Source organism: Sciurus carolinensis, chromosome 4 (genome assembly GCF_902686445.1).
Source record: "Sciurus carolinensis chromosome 4, mSciCar1.2, whole genome shotgun sequence".
Lineage (NCBI taxonomy): Eukaryota > Metazoa > Chordata > Mammalia > Rodentia > Sciuridae > Sciurus > Sciurus carolinensis.
Window position 1 is genome coordinate 151,094,938 of NC_062216.1, and position 17,399 is coordinate 151,112,336.

Below are 17,399 nucleotides of genomic sequence, written 5' to 3' on the forward strand. Positions count from 1 at the left end.
ATCCACTACCCTGCCCTTCCTCACACCCCAATTCTGTTAAAAACAACTGCTAAATCACTGCCAGTGAGTCACTGTTATTGATGGAATCTGCTACATTCCTTGGGTTTATTAAAGTAGAATAAAGTTATAAACCACTGACTTATATGAATATCATCAGGCTACATGATTTCCAGGATGCCCTGGACTATTTCTAAAATAGAAAGCCTTTACGTGGAGAAAAGTATGCCTGCAGAGGTAAAATTTAAAAAGTTCAAGGTGGAAACATTGTGGCTGTTACAGAAAGCCAGGAAGAGTCCTAGGCCCTACAACTAGGGGCATAAAGATACTTGCTCCTAATTTCTGAGTTGGAAACAAAAAAAGGCTTTTAACCACAGAAGCAATATTATAAATATTAGTTAGGCATAGTTGAAACAAGTCTAATCACATTATAACTTTTGAGGACAATGAATTGAATAAGACTGTATGGGTTGGCCTGGACCTTTTATCACTCTGAAAAATACCATCTCTGTGGGGAAATACCTGTCAGCTCAAACAAAATTCACTAATAAACCTGTTGTATGGTTTGGATTTTCCCAATTTACCTCTGCAAGGCTGACAGCTAAATGTAATGTTTAAAGATCAGATTAAGCATGTCACCAAAAATCAGCTTCAATTTTACATTTTATTCTAAAATAGTTGTTTTACTCTGTAGAAATCATTTTACTAAAAACCACTTGCCTTTTTCTGAGCAATGGCAGCACGCTGTAGTTTCTCTTTAGCTTGATTATACTTTTCTTCTCTGTCTGTGATACGTTCATGAAGCTTATGCTTTTCTTCCAACCACTGTATTTGTTTTTCTTCCAATGTCCTGTCAGAAAAATGTATGTAAAACATGCAAGTTAATATAAATGCTTAAGATTAAATAGATATTACCTGCCTGATGATATTCCTACTTTTCTAACTATAGGCACTATTGTATGGTCACATATTTGCTAACATTACAATTATAGAGCATTTCTTACGAATCAGGCACTGTACTTCTAATTAGGTACTTATGTCTTTTTTATATGTATGAGGAACTGGGTTTAGAGTAGTTGATTAACTCATGTAAGGATTCATGTCTAGTTAATGGCAGGACAAATGCCTGATAACCAGGTCTGAACTATAACAACCATCAAGTGATGAAAATTTGGACCTAACGAAGATGGTTAAAAATCATCTTGGAATCAAGTCTTTATGTGGTATGTTTTCTAGTTATAGTAAAATTCATAAAAATGATGGTTTAAGGTAACATAATTAAAACTTGTACTCTTAAAGCTATTCTGCATTCTTTTTTTTTGGTACTGAGGATTGAACTCAGGGGCACCGGGTTACTAAGTCACATCCCCAGTCCTGTTTTGTATTTTATTTAGAGACAGGATCTCACTGAGTTGCTTAGTGCCTTGCTTTTGCTGAGGTTGGCTTTAAACTCAAGATCCTCCTGCCTCAGCCTCCCCAGCCACTGGGATTATAGGCATGCGCCACCATGCCTGGCCACTGCATTCTTTATGTGATTTTTAATATCCTTATTATGAGCAATACAAATGAGAATAATAAACCCTGATAAGTAAGATTACTTGCCTAAGGTCATACGAATTTTAAGTATGTTAGCCAGGGCTAAAATTACATTCTGTTTGATCTCTAGTTCAGTTATTTTCTTCTACACTATCCTATGAATAACACTCAGAAACCAACAAATTACTTAAATTTGCTAGTTACACTTGTTATTAGGATTCTTAATGTCATTACAAACACTTGAGAATTTCAAGATACCAATTTATATATATATATTTTTTTTTTGCAAAATAAAAGAAAAGTAAGTTAGACCCTCAGGAATGTTATAACACATTAAGGACACACATCATTCTTATTTCCTTTTCCTGAAATTCAACCTGATATATGAAACCATGGATGAGTCTTAAAATATGAAAGAACAGAAAAACTGAAGGGAAAAAAAAAAGTTTTACTTGGTAAGATTGACTTAAGAAGAACAAACCTGAAAAGAATAATGTTTTATAGATAAAAATAAAACTCTATAATAACATGTCTTTGTGGGGCTGGGGCTCAGTAGTAATAAGTGCTCACCTAGCACGTGAGGTACTGGGTTCAATCCTCAGCACCACATAAAAATAAATAAAATATAGGCACTGTGTGTATCTACAACTAAAAAATGTTTAAAAAGAACACGTCTTTGTTACAAAGACAAATCAAATACAAAATAGTATAATGTTCTATCCTGTCTATCTAGCTAGCTAGTTACCTACCTACCTACCTATTACTTTCATAGGGATCAAACCTAGGGACTTGTGTATGTTGAGTATGTGCTCTACCACTGAGTCACATATTAAAATTTTCCCACATATTAAAATTTTCCAGAGAATATAGTCTTGAATATTATTTTTTCCCTGAAAGTCTATTATGCTACTATTAACAATTTCAAAGCCAAAAAATATAAACAAATAAATTAACTTTTCAGAGGGAAAATCCAAAACTAGTTCTAATTCTAGGAAGTTTTGAGAACACGCAAAAATAGCAATTCCACAATCAATTTGTTCTGTTCTTTGGTATTTGGAAAATAGATATTTGAGAAAATTGTTTTGGTTTGTTCAATAAATAAGAGAGCATTTATTTGAAGAGTTTTCAGAATACTGTGGTCAGGAAGAATTTTCAAAGGACTTTTCATGTCTAAAATTTCTTCTAAATAATTTAAGAATCTATAAAGCCCAATTTACAGAAATGCAAAGTACATTACCTAAGATAACGGTATACTACCAAAAGGTATTTGTAACCAAATACAAACACATTCAACACTGGAATCAACACTGAAATAACTATATATTATATACCAAAAAGAAAAAAATAGTTTGTACATAAAAAAAAGAACAACTCTACTTTTCAACTTCCAGTTGTGCTTTTTCAGCTTGGCTTCTTAAATTTCGGCATTCTTGTTTTAATCTCTCCACCATTTCCTTCAGCAATTGGTTTGAATTCAGCAAGTCATTTTCTGACTGCGCCAGTGAGGTCACCTGGATCTGCAAACTACTGATTTGCTTAAAAGAGAACAAAAAAGTGAAACATATGGCCACTAAGCAAATGCAGGAAGGTCTGAAAAGTGGAGGATCCTAAGCATTTCCCTATCACAAATGTTCCACCCAGCTGGTATACCATCAAAGATGTCCCTTAAATGAAATAATAAATAGCAGCAGCTAGGACAATTTCTTACTATAATTAGAGACTACCACTAACCATATATTCTCTAGTCACTGAGTCCCTCATTTCCTTCCCACAATAAGCAGGGCAGACAAGGTAGGAGGAATGGGAAGAAGGGTTATCAGGAAGAGCAAGGAAAAGAGAATTAAACAGAGTGTAAGTCTCCTCTATCACTCTAGTCTTTCCCTGGCCTTCTAAGAAAAGAACCAATTTTAAAAACAAGTCAACTGGAAAGGTAGTTGTTCTCCCTTCCCACATGCCTGACATCAGTTACCTCTGTAGGAGATTTGCTCTCTGAGCAGTCAGGTATTATTACGTATAAACATAGAAAGGGTTGCTCTCACCTTGTTTTTAGAAGATTTCCAAGTATTCTACATGCCCAGTTTTAAGGTTTGAGAAATCTAATGAATGGTTAGGGATTTCTTGGCCTCTAGAGCCACATTTCAAACCACATAATGTCACCCAAGGTCTTTACTCCATCCCAATTTACCTTAACCTGGGAATACTTTTTCTTAAGAAGGTGGGTAATTATGTAGTTACAGATGAACAGGCTAGAAAGACTCACAGTGTTTCTAAGTTATATTTATTTAAATAGTCTTCACTTGGGACAGTTATATCTATCCACAGGCCATTTTGCCAATTAATAAAAAAAAAAAAAAGAAACTCTCATTTTTCTTTTACTTCCATTTACTTCTCTTAGCCATTCTCTGAGAGTTACTTTGGAGCAAATAATCAAGAGACAGGGATCAAAAGAACCCATCCTGAGATTCAAGGGTTAAAAGAAATACGATTTCTTTGCAATAAATTAAATGGGCAACACTCCTATAACTTCCCAATAGAAACAAAGTCAAGTAAGATAGGATTATGTATGTCCATAGAGCAATTTCTTAGCAGAATAAAGTAAAATGGTATGTCTCAGATTTATATTCTGGAATGAATGTCTTCATGTGGAACTTTTTACTCTTTATTTTTAACAGGAGTGGCAAACATTAAACCTTTGTCATAGTTACATGAATAAGCAACCATCAAAGAACTTAATACCTCCATATATTATAGGATGACAGAAACCCCAATGCTAATGATACTACGTAACTTCTCTCTTGGAGAATCAAATGTTATGACCTCCTAGTTAAGACTCAGAAACCATAACTGCACGTGCAAAGCAGTACCAGCTAATGAGCAAACATAAATCCTCTTTTGTTTTTTTTTGGTACTGGGGAATGAACTCTGGGGCACTTGACCACTGAGCCACATCCCCAGTCCTATTTTGTATTTTATTTAGAGACAGGGTCTCAATGAGTTGCTTAGCGCCTCACCATTGCTGAAGTTAGCTTTGAACTCAAGATCCTCCTGTCTCAGCCTCTCAAGCCGCTAGGATTACAGGCATGTGCCACTGCACCGGGCAAGAAAAAATCTTAAAAATGGAATCCTCACTATTTCATAATTCATAGGAAAAAAAATTTTAATAAAAAAGAAAATGGAATTCAGAAGAGTCCACTCTTCCATGTTTTGCCCAATCATATATACATATATTTTTTTTTCCTGAACCCAAAAATCTTGGGAAATTAAAATATACATTTCTTTCCATATAAATACAACTTAGATTTCATAGGGATATAGCAAGAAGTACTCGATGGAATAAATATAAAGTTACAAACCAATTATTCAAGTAACTTAAAAATGAATAATTTTCTAATCAATTTTTAAAGTTCAGGATATCAAAATATCATCTTTAATTTTTAAAAAATTGTCATGAGCCTCAGCACACAAATATATTAAGAAAAACAGCAGTCAGAAAGTAAAGTTTTTTTTTTTTTTTTTTTTTTCAGTACTGGGGATCGAACTCAGGGCCTTGTGCTTGCAAGGGAAGCACTCTACCAGCTGAGCTATCTCCCCAGCCCCAGAAAATAAAGCTTACTCAGTTACAACAGAGAAACTGAAACACTATCTTTCTATATCAACATCAATGTTATTGACTGTGATAATTAGATTATCATAAAACTGATGCAAAATTCCAATAACTATATGAAACACAGGCTTTTAGAAGGCTAAAAGCAAGCTGGGTTTGGAGTTGGGGTGGGGCACACTCCTGTAATCCCAGGGACTTGGGAAGTTGAAGCAGGAGAATCACAAACTTGAGGTCAGCCTTAGCAACTTAGTGAGACCCTCAGTAAATTCATGACACCCTGTCTCAAAATAAAAAAAGAAAAGGATTAGGGATGTAACTCAGTGGTAGAGTGCCCTTGGGTTCAATCTCTAGTATTATAATGAAATAAATTTTAAAAAAGCAAAATGTTTACTAAAAATCATACCTGTTTCAGATCAGAATTTTCACTTTTTTCTTTCTCTGCATTTTCAATATTCACAATTTGTTGTTGAAGTTTTAACCTAAAAACCACAACCCAACGAAAGACATTACAAATTCACACAGTTTATTATTTTACTGAATTAGACAATTAATTCTCCTGAATCCCTGTTTGACACCAGGTGTTGTGCTATGTATGCAAAGTGGTAGATACAAAGCCAGGCACAGCGGCCCACGCCTATAATCCCAGCAGCTCAGAGGCTGAGGCATGAGGTTCCTGAGTTCAAAGCCAGTCTCAGCAATTTAGCAAGACCCCCATCCCTAAATAAAATATAAAAAAGGGGTGGGGATGTAGCTCAGTGGTTAAGGACTCCTGGGTTCAATCCCAGGTACCAAAAAAAAAAAAAAAAAAAAGAGATTCAATCATAGATTTCAGATTCTAGGTTGTATTTACATATTATTAAAATTTAATACCGATTACTTCTTTTGCAATGGGAAGCTATGAGTATAGAGAGGATGAGATATCAAGTTTGTCCAAAGGTACCAGAGAATATTACATGGAGACAAAGATTTGATATGGAAGATTTCAATAAACAAAGAACAGCCTAGACAACTGGTCTTCAGTGAAAAAGTATGGAATGTATTGTCAAGGCATCACAAAAAGAGTAGTTCAGTTTAGGAGAAGCTACCTCATACCCATATGACTTAAAAATTTTATAATTTATCAAATGCTATCTGAAATATTGCTATTTTACTCTAGGGCTAGCAGATTTAAAAGAAAATTATCTAATGCAGGACACCATATATAAAATATCTTATGAGCATTTTATCCAAGATAAATGAACATCTGAAGAGGACACAATATTGCACTCTCTTCTAAACGAATGATACATGTTCAATCATAATCTTCAAGGGTAGCGCATCTCTGGTGACCAAATGACCTATGTCATAGTGAAAACTTTATGTTAATTAGGTTTAGTAGGATGGGTCCCTCAACCTCCTCCCTTTCAAATTCCTTCAAGCACTTATCTCAGATATAATTCATCTGGCTCTAGTCATCACTTATAACTTGGTTTTATTGACACATCTCATCTGCCCAATCAGAACTGGTACCATAACACTCTTTAAAGCCTATTGGTAGCCAGGTGCAGTGGCACACACTTGTAATCCTAGTGGCTTGGGAGGCTGAGGAGCTAAGAGACTTAGTGAGACCTTGTCTCAAAATAAAAAATAGGGGCTGGGGATGTGCCTCAGTGGTTAAGCACCCCTGGATTCAATCCCTGGTACAGGGGAGGAAGAGGAAGGAGGAAGAGGGAGGAGGAGAGGGAGGAGAAAGAGGAAGGAGAAGGAGGGAAGAGGAGGAGGAAGAGGAGGAAGAGGAAGAGGAGGAGGAGGAGGAGGAGGAAGAGGAGGAGGAGGAGGAGGCAGCAGCAGCCAGCAGCAGCCCTAGCCGCCTAGGGCTATGCGTTAAATACAGTAAGATTTCAATAAATATTTGCTGAAAGACTAAACAAACCAACTCTAATCCTGAATTAGTAAGACAGAACATGGAAGAATCTTGAAGATCTGACCAACTGCTTCTGAGATACTAACATATAAATGCCAAAAACAATGAGTCTAAAGAAAAGGTCAGTTCTGCTCCTCCTCTTATTTCTTTGTCAGTACCAATAACCTTCTTATTTCATAATTCTAGCTATGTTATCGCTCTCAGACTTTTTGTGCATTTCCTCCATTAAATGTTCATGAATAGTATTAACCAGGTACTTTCAGTTTATTGAGTTTATAAGGGTTACTTTCTACAATATCATGATGAAAACAGAAGAGAGAAAACTGTTGGGTCCAGGTCAAGAATTTGGATATATCTGGTCAGTCAACAAGAAAAAAAAACTCAGGTAATGGAAAAGTAAAGGCTAGTAAAAGACATGCAATTGAACCAGACCTTGAAAGCAAAGTAACAGTCTTCAAGTGGAGAAATTAATGATAAAATAATGATGAAGAGGAGTAACAATGGCACAAAATCTCAGAGAAAACAAAGGAAATGGGATTAAGAAAATGGCTCACTTGGAAGTAAAGGGGAAAAATATTTTTACTATAATGGAAAGGGGAGTGAGAATAAAAAGGGATAAAGATATTGAAATACTAAGGTAGCAAGAGGGTAAAAGAATTCATATCCAATAGCCTTTGCTTATATACAAATTCAAGTTGAGCAGTAGTTTCTAGGTTGAAAAGGAGGTTAGAGAGGTTAATAAACTGAATGGAAAAAAAAGGTATAAGTACTACCTGTTTCAATATCTTCAGTGAGTGTGAACTGGCGTCTTTGAAGTGAATAGTTCTAGTAGATAAACATAAAATAGAGTAAATGTAAAGAATGCTAGGATGAAGATATGATAAACCATAAGGCTAAAGTGTTGAACAGTTCAACAATACAAATGTGCAGACACCAAAAAGATGTCAAGATAGAAAACAGAAAAGTTGAGACAGATACCAAAGATGTGAGAGATTATTGAGGAATATCCAGTAGATCGGTAACTGGCAAAGCAAAAAGACAGGGACAATCCAGAGAAAACAAATATCAAAAGAAAAACCATTTTAACCATGGTTAGTCAAACAATCACCTGAAACCAAGAGTAGGGTTTAGAAATGCTGATTTCCCTTGTTAGTTCACTGTTGCAGGACAGAGGAAGAAAAATAATTTCTACTTAAAAGGATGCTGGGTTAAATGCTATCAGGAGAAAATCAGATTTAGTGAGGTTGCATTAAAAAAAAAAGTTGAATCACAAAACATTTCTTGATAGCAGAATAGGGATTCTGAAGGCTACAATAGAGACTGCTGTTAAAAGGAGAGCTTTTACTGAGTAAGCGGTGGGAAGAAAACAGAAAATGAAGGATGAGTAAGTTGGAGAATAAGAAATGATAAGGTTAGTACATTATACTTTAAAAATAATTATGGAAATAAAAATAGGAGGTAAAATGGAGGGCCAAATTAAAACAGAGAATAAAACGGTGGAAGAGTTTACATGGAACCTTGAAATAACATTAGGATGGAGCCATTTCAAACTGCTTTCAAAGTACAGTCAACTGTGATGATCCTGGCATGCAGCTGAGAGTGCTATTTCACCATTCAACAGATATTTACTGAGAGCCTATGAATGCTGGGCCCAGTTCCAAGAGTTAAAGATTCTATGGAAAATAACAAAGACAGAATCCCTACCTTTAACAGTCCAAAAATGCTGTCTGATAAAGCTTTCTGCAATGATGGAAATGTTCTATAATCTGCACTTTCCAATATGATAAAACAAGCTGCATATTGCTATTGTGCATCTGAAATATGGTTAGTATGACTGAAGAAATTAGTTTTTAATTTCTTAAAATTTTAATTAACAAATTTAAATAGTTCTATACGTCTGGTGATACCCTATTGAGCAGTGACAGTTCTAGTGTAACCTCTTGCTTTTGATGTTAATCTCCATTATTAAGGGGAAACAACACAATACAGCAAGCAAGAGAAGTCATATTTGTGATAATCTATTGTCACAGATTCCTAAATCAAGTCTCTTAAGAATGGCAGTTGTCTTCTAACAACTTTCTAAAAATAAGTTTCCTGCTTGCAAGCACTGGAAACCAGTCATTATTAACAAAAAGAGACTTTCTCAGAAGAATACAGGAGCCCAGGAAATCAAAATAGAACAAGAGTACCATAACCAGAATACAGTAATGGACAGTAATCACAGGCACAGATGTGCAACAAGAATCACCTGGTCCTTCATATGCTATCACACATCCACCTCCATCACTTACTTTGTAGTTCAAATTTTGGGAGAAAACTTGTCCAAATGGCCAACTATAAGTCTCCTGCTTCCTATTAAGTGACATACAACAAAATGCTCCTCAAGATAGTGTATAAATAGGAGGATATATGAAATGATTTTTTTAAAGGAGGGAAAATACCCATGATAGGCAGGGGAAAAAAAAAAAAATCAAACTGATGAAATCAAAATGTTTTAAAAAAACTTCAAGAAAAATTAGAAAGTCTCAAATGAAAGTGAGTTTGTGGACTTTAAGCCAGCCCTGTAAAAGATAAATTAAGAGGCATTTTCTACAGGATATCTTAAATGATTAAGTTTTCCTTCCCTTGGATAGTTACTGCTATTATTTCCCCCAAATGCCTCTTCTCTACTTCTGATATCAAATTGCACATCACCTACTGCCTCCTCCCTACCCCACAGACAAAAGGCATATAACCTGGCTGATTCCCTTTGTCACAGTGATAGGCCACTTGAGTTGATTAAGTGTTATGGTTTGAAACTGGAATGTCCTTCAAAAGGCTCCTGTGTTGGAAGCATACAACAAGAGTCAGAGTAGGGCTTTTAGGCAAAGACTGGATCAGGAGGGCTCTGACCTCACTGGTGATCTCCATCGGCTATCACTGATAGCTGGATGGACTACTGGGAGGTGGGACCTAGTTAGAGGAAGTAGGTCCAAGTAGGTTTATCTTCTCCCAGGCCTCTTGGACATTCTCTCTCTCCCCTTTCCAGCTTCCATGAACTGAGCAGCTTTCCTTCACCTTGCCCTTCAGCCATGAATTTTTTTCCTCCCATCCAGCCCAGATTAATGGAGTTGACTGACCATGGACTGCAATCATGAATCAAAATAAACTTAGCTTCCTCTAAGTTGTTTCTGTCAGGTATTTTGGTCACAGTGATGCAAACGGAATAAGACAGGAAGTAACAATGTACTGTTTGGTCCTCCATATTCCATGTTAGCCTCACAAAGGAAACAGTAGGAAAAAAGCAGACACCAGAGACAGACAAGTAGCAGTAAGGAGGAGGAGGAAGAAGAAGGAAGAAGTCACTCTGGTCATATTTGAGTTACAGACCCAAGTGTCCAAGAGAACATCACAACTTGTCCTTTCCACAATCTATGTCAGACAATAAAGTCCCTTTATTTGCTTACACTAGTTGGAGTAGGACTGCTACCATAACCAAAAGTTGACTTCATACTTTATTATACTTAAATTGCTATAATTTTCACATTGTTAACTTATAGGTAAATTTACAAACTGAATAAAAGTACACTGAAGCATCCTTATGAAATACAAAATACTTTTATAAAAATAATTTTATTACTCTTGATATTATAATAGGCTAATGGTGAAGAAATCACCTTAGTAAATAAAAAACTATATACAGTTAATAATTTAAAGTACCTGCTAAAGCAGTGATTAATATATCTAGCAGATTAATATCTATTTATCATAGATACTGTTGTTTGTGAGTAAAAGGATACTCCTGCTTCATATGATTTATACTTTTCATTTCCCTAGCAAGATCTTTGATTTACAGTCTCTGACCAATCACAAACCCAAGTGATATAATTATGATTAATATTTTGGTACTGGGGATTGAACCCAGGTGTGCTTTTTCACTGAGTCACACCCCAAGTTCTTTTTATTTTCAGACATGGTCTTGCTAAGTAGCTGAGGTCTTGCTAAATTGCTGAGGCTAGCCTTAAACCTGCAATCCTCCTGCCTCCCTCTCCAAATTGCTGGGATTACAGGCATGTGCCACCATGTCCAGCTATTATGATTATTTTAATGAATGATAAAAATAGACTTGGTTGACATAGCTGAATTTATAAATAATTAAATCAGAACTACTATGGAAAAAACACCATGATTGTAGAGCTTTTAATTTTTCAAACTCAGGCAAATCTTGTGAATCACCCCTGGTTACTATGTCCTTATATATTGGGGATCAACTACACATTATATGTAGAAATAATCTAGAGAAAATCAAGAGGAAACAAAGATAAATGATCAAAGTGACTAATGGAACAGAAAATGACTATATTAAAGAAAAGTTAAAAGAATGAAAGCTGTTTTATATACATGTATATTTTGGGCAAGGGGCAATACTGGGGATTGAACCCAAGGCCACGCACATATTAGGCAAACCCTCACCACTGAGTTACACCTCTAGGCCCTTGTTTATTTTATTTTGCACTGGTCTCCCTAAATTGCCTGGATTGGCCTCAAACTTGCAATTCTCCTATATCAGTTTCTCAAGTGCCTAGGATTATAGTTGTGCACCACCACATCCAGCTACATTTTTAAAAGCCCAAAAAACAAAAGGATAAAGTCCACTATTGTTTTCAAGCAATGACAAAATGCTGAACATTATATCACTATAGCAACAGAAATCCAAAGCTGAAGAAACAGAAATGATTCTAAATGGCCGAATTGTGCAACCATGAGAGGATAAAATATTAGAGTGGAGTTCTTGGGGAAGGTGGAGATTTAAAAACAATCTGTCCTGAATAGTTAAATAATGTACCCACCTAAAAGTGAAGGGGTGGGCAAGATTAACTCTCAAATCCATTACAGATTTATGATTCTAGAACTGAAGCCAACAACAATTCACATTAATAGTGCATAAAACCTGACATAAGTAATAGATATACCACTGCCTGAAGCAGTTCTTTCTTAAGTCATGTGGATCAAGAACTCTGTCTCAAAATAGAACATACAACTTAAAGAATATGATTTTTAAAAGTCACTCAACTTTAATTTATATAATTAGCAAATCACTAAGATTTTAGAATCAAAAAAGTAGAGATAGGGAAGGTGCTGAAGAGAAGGACAGATGCTCTAGCTCTGCTATCCACATATTCTACAAAAATAATTCAAAAGAGCTAGGAAAACAAACAAAAGTCACACAGAACCACACCCTTAGCATAAACGGAAGACAGCAAATGTCCAAACTTCAAAACAACTATACAAGTGAAAAGGGTGGTGTGGAGGGGGAGGAGGGGCTCAAATCCCAGCAAATGTTCACTGCATGTGAATGGTCTTAACTCACTCATTAAAATAAAAAAGATCTCCCATTTGGCTTATGTTTTAGTCAGCTTTTTTCGCTGCTGAGACTAAATGATCTGACCAGCACAATTATAAAGGAGGAAAGGTTTATTTGAGGGTTCATGGCTTCAGAGGTCTTAGTCCATAGAAGGCGGGCTCCATTCCTCAGGGCTTGAGGTGAGGCAGAACCTCATGGCAGAAAAGCGTGGCAGAGGGAAGCAGCCTGCATCATCAGGAAACAGAGAGAGAGACTCCACTCCCCAGATACAAAATAAATACCACATAGCCACACCCTATCACTTCAATTAATTCCATCAGGGATTAATTCACTGATTGAGTTAAGACTCTTACAACTCAATCATTTCTCCTCTGAACCTTCCTGAATTGTCTCACATGAGAGCTTTTGGGGGATACCTCTTATCCAAACCATAAGAGCTCACAAAGCAAGACCAGACTATTTGCTGTACAGAAAAAACACATTTTAAAAACAAAGTGATTCAGAAAATTTAGAAACAAGGGATAAAGGTATACCAGGCAAATGGAAATGATAAACAGTTGGTGTCTGACTTACAATGTTTTGACTCTGAACTTCACAATGATGTGAAAGCTATATGTAATCTGTAGATCCTGTACTTTAAATTTTTAATTTTGATCTCCCAGCCTACGGATATGTAATAAATGATATTCTCTCATAATGTTTGGTCAGGGGCAGCAAGCTGCAGATCTCAGTTTGCCATGGGATCATGAGGGTCAACAAACCAATACTCTGCAGTGTACTGTTATTAGGTATATTAAAGACACTTTCAACTTATGAGGGAGGGGGTCTGTCAGAACATAACATAACCCACTGTACTCTTTCTTTTCATATGCTATGTAACACTTACAAAAACTGATCATATATTATAGCACTGAGACTACAGCAAGGCAAGTAAAGTGCAGAGAGTGTAAAATTTGAGACACTCATTCTGAGACTGTTAAGGAGAATCCTGCACCAGAGGACTGACTCTAGCGATATCCAACAAATGAGGTCCAGCCACTTGGACCAAAAACCACACAGAAAGAGCAATGCCAAGTGCAGGAAAGGAGGAGCTTTAATCACTGTAGCTACACACCAAGAAGACAAGGAGACCTACTTCCTTACCACTGTCTGTGGTGTTACTGACATGATCTTCCAGATTATACAGACAAGGTGGTCCAGATGTAGGAACAGTTAAACAGTCTCATCAAACTGTGGTTAACTGTTATCTCAGAACTGGAGAAAAGAAGAACCTACTTATAATATAAGAAAGCTGCTGTTGCCCCAAGGGGTAGTTTCTACTCATACAAGATGTTTATGTATCAGACCTGTTGCTCCTGGAATCCAAGGTGACTCACAGCAAAAAAGATAAATGCAAAATGGAGGCAGAAATGTCAAGGTTTTTATCCTGCCTTTAGTAACTCACCAGACATTGGAAGGTCCAAGTGAAAAACCTGGCTCCTATAAGTGTAACACTGGAACATGGAGGTGAATGCCTCCTTAAATTTATATCCTGATTCTTCACTTTGTCTTATCCTAGCTGTGGCCTTGATATACTAGATCATAAAGAAAGTATCAGGGTGTTCCATAAAGTAGAATATAAACAATACTCTCTGATCAAAACACAATGAAACTAGAAATTAACTTCTGATATGAAGTATGGTCCTTCAAAATTTATATGTTGAAGTCCTAATCCCCAATATTTCAGAATAATACAATATCTGGAGATTTGGCCTCTAAAGAGGTAATTAAGGTTAAATGAGGTCATATGGGTGGATCCTAATCCAATATTATTGGTGTCCTTGTAAGAAAAGACACCAGAGATGCACACATGGAGAAAAGCCCACGTGAGGACACAATGAGAACGTGACCAGAAAAGGAGAAAGACCTCTGGAGACAGCAAATCAATTGACATCTTTATCTTTGGAGTTCTAGACTCCAGAACTGTGAGAAGATATAGTTCTGTTGTTTAAATTATTCAGTCTATGGTATTTCATTATAGCAGACTTAGCAAATTAATATATATTCATTTAAACAATTCTTAGGACAAAAAGAAAAGACAAATGGATTAGAGAATTTCTCTAAAATAGTAATAATTAACATACTATAGCTGGGCACCATGGGGAATGCCTGTAATCCCAGAGACTTTGGGAGGCTGAGGCAGGAGGATTTAAAGTTAGACATCAACATCAGCAACTTAGTAACGCGTTAAGGACTTAGTGAACTCTGTCTCAAAATAAAACACTAAAAAAGGGCTAGGGATGTGGCTCAATGGTTAATGGACCTTGGGGTCAATTTCCAGTACCAAAAAACTCTAATAGATATCATACTCTATGGGATATATTTAAAGCAGTGAGGAGAAGAAAATTTTCTACACTAAACACTCTTACTAATAAAAATGAAAGAATAAATATGAATAGGATTCCCTATTCAAAAATAACAAAAAGAACCAAGTAAAAGAAGTACAAGATATAAAACACTGTCCATCAAACTCTCATTCACAAAGGAATTACTAGGAAAAAAAAAAAAAAAAACAAAGGAATTCCTAGAAAATATGTGACTTGCAAAGCCACAGGATTCAAGGTTAAGACATAAAAGTCAACTAACTGTATATCCTGGCAGTGAACGATTAAACAGAAAAAATTTTAAAAATAACAGTTTTGAATAACCTAAGTATACTCCAGAATAGAATTTAACAAAAGATGAGCGTGATATATACAAAAAACCCTCAAAACTATAATGATAGAAATGAAAGTAACCCAAATAAATAAAGAGATGTATAATAGTCACAGACTAGAAGATTAGGTATTAAGATAATAGTTCTCCTGAAATGAACCTACAAAGTCAGTGCAATCCCAAACAAAATCTTAAGCTTTTAAAAGTAACAAGTTAATTTTGAAATTTATACAGAAAAGCAAAGGACTTAGAAAAATCGACAAAAAAACAAGATAGAGGTCTTCAACTACCTGAATCAAACTTAATATAAAGCTGCAATAATCAAGATAGTGTGATACTGTTGGAAAGACAAAGCAGAAAAGTCCAAAATCAGGCCTACACTTACATGTTCTATTACTTTTCAACAAAGGTACCAAGATAATTCAAGGGGGAAAAGATATTAGTCAACAAATCATGCCAAAACAACTGGATACCTACATGAAAATAAAAAAATTAAATGTCGTGCCAGGCACGGTGGCTCATGTCTGTAATTCCAGTGGCTCAGGAAACTTAGGCAGGAGGATGGAGAGTTCAAAGCCAGCCTTAGCAACGGTGAGGTACTAAGTAACTCAGTGAAACTCTGTCTCTAAATAAAATGCAATAGGGCTGGGGATGTGGCTCAATGGTTGAGTGCTCCCAAGTTCAATTCCAGGTACCAAAATATATATATATAAAATAAAAAATAAACATCTACCATTACTTTATACCATATAAAAATTAACATGAATTTGATCTTAAAACCCAAATGTAAGAACCAAAATATTAATCTTTCAGAATATGATCTCTTTATAACTAGGATTAGTCAAAGATTTCTTAAAGGGAGCACAAAAAGCATAGAAAAGAAAAAGGTGATTAAAGTGCGATTTCATCAAAATAAAAATCTTTTGCTTTTAACTGACACAAGCAAGCAAAAAGACAAGCCACAAACTAGGAGAAAATAAGTGTAAATTCTCTGTCCAACAAAGGGCTCAACACACAGAAGTTGTTACAACTCAATAAGAAGATAACTTTTCAATTAAAAAAAAAGAGGGATAAAATATTTTAAAAACTTCATAAAAGTGGCCTTATGTAAACACATGAAAAGATGTTCAACATTACTAGATTGTTATAGGTCGGATCTTAAGTGTCCCTCAAAAGCTCACGTATTAAATGAAGGCTTGGTCTCCAGCTGATGGCAATATCAAAAGGTGGTGGAAACACCCCATCAGAAGGTGGGGTCCAGTTGGACGAAGTACTACACTGGGGGTACACTGGGTACCCTGACTTCTTTCTCAATCTCTGCTTCCTGGTTGCCAAAGAGAGCAGCTTTACTCTGCTGTGCATTCCCCATCATGCGTTCTGCTTCACCACAGGCCGGCAGCAACAAGGCCAAATAACTATGGACTGAATGTCTAAAACCATGAACCAAAACACACCTTTCCTCCTTACAAGATGATAATCTCAGCTATTCTGTCACAATACCAGAAAGCTAGCACACACACTAGATATCAGAGAATATTAAGGCCACAGTGACATAGCACTACACATTCATTTCAATTATTAAGCTAAAAAGACTGACAATAACAAGTATCAGTAATGATTTGAAACAAAGAGAACTTCCAGATATTACTACTGGGAATGAAACATGGTGCAAGCATTTTGGAAATTAGTGTTGCTATATGTTAAAAAAAAATCAAACATATATTCAGCATATGACTCAGCAATCCCAATCTTAGGTATTTAATCAGGAGAAATAAAAGCTATGCCCAAAGATTTATACATGAATGTTCACAGTGCATTATTCATTAATAGTCCTGAACCCAAAACAATGCAAACATCTGTCTCTCAGAGCAAACTGTATTATATTCATAGAATGCAATGCTAATCAGCAATTTAAAAAGTAAACAACTACTATCACATACAACACGGATAAATCAGTGGTTGCCTAGGGCTGGGTATCAGGAAAAGAGGTCCAGTACAAAGAGATGTGGAAACTTTTAGGGTGATGGCAACATGTTATTTTTATTATTTCTATACAATTGTGTACAATTGCTAAAATTCATCAAGACATATTATTTAAATGAATAAGCTTTATTATTTAAAAGATATACATTAAACAAATAAAAGTAAAAACATTTTCATGGCAAAAAATATTGTAAGGTAAAAGCAGAAATTAACGAGGTAGAAAACTGGAAAACAGTTGACCTAATTAATATATCAAAATTCTAATTTAAAAATATACTGGGGGGCTGGGATTGCCTAGCACGTGTGAGGCAATGGATTCGATCCTCAGCACCACATAA

At 35.7% G+C, this 17,399-nt stretch overlaps 1 protein-coding gene across 3 annotated transcripts in view; it reads right to left on the bottom strand.

Moving 5' to 3' along the window:
• Positions 1-17,399, bottom strand: part of Cep83 (centrosomal protein 83) — a 129,195-nt gene that overhangs the window by 17,171 nt on the left and 94,625 nt on the right. For 2 of the 3 annotated variants that reach the window (XM_047548417.1, XM_047548415.1), the window contains 3 exons: positions 5,541-5,616; positions 2,911-3,068; positions 718-847 (listed from right to left, as the gene is read on the bottom strand). In XM_047548417.1, the coding sequence (XP_047404373.1) occupies positions 718-847; positions 2,911-3,068; positions 5,541-5,616 (364 nt within the window). The remainder of the gene's footprint in view (positions 1-717; positions 848-2,910; positions 3,069-5,540; positions 5,617-17,399) is intronic. The other variant, XM_047548416.1, reaches the window with a different exon arrangement.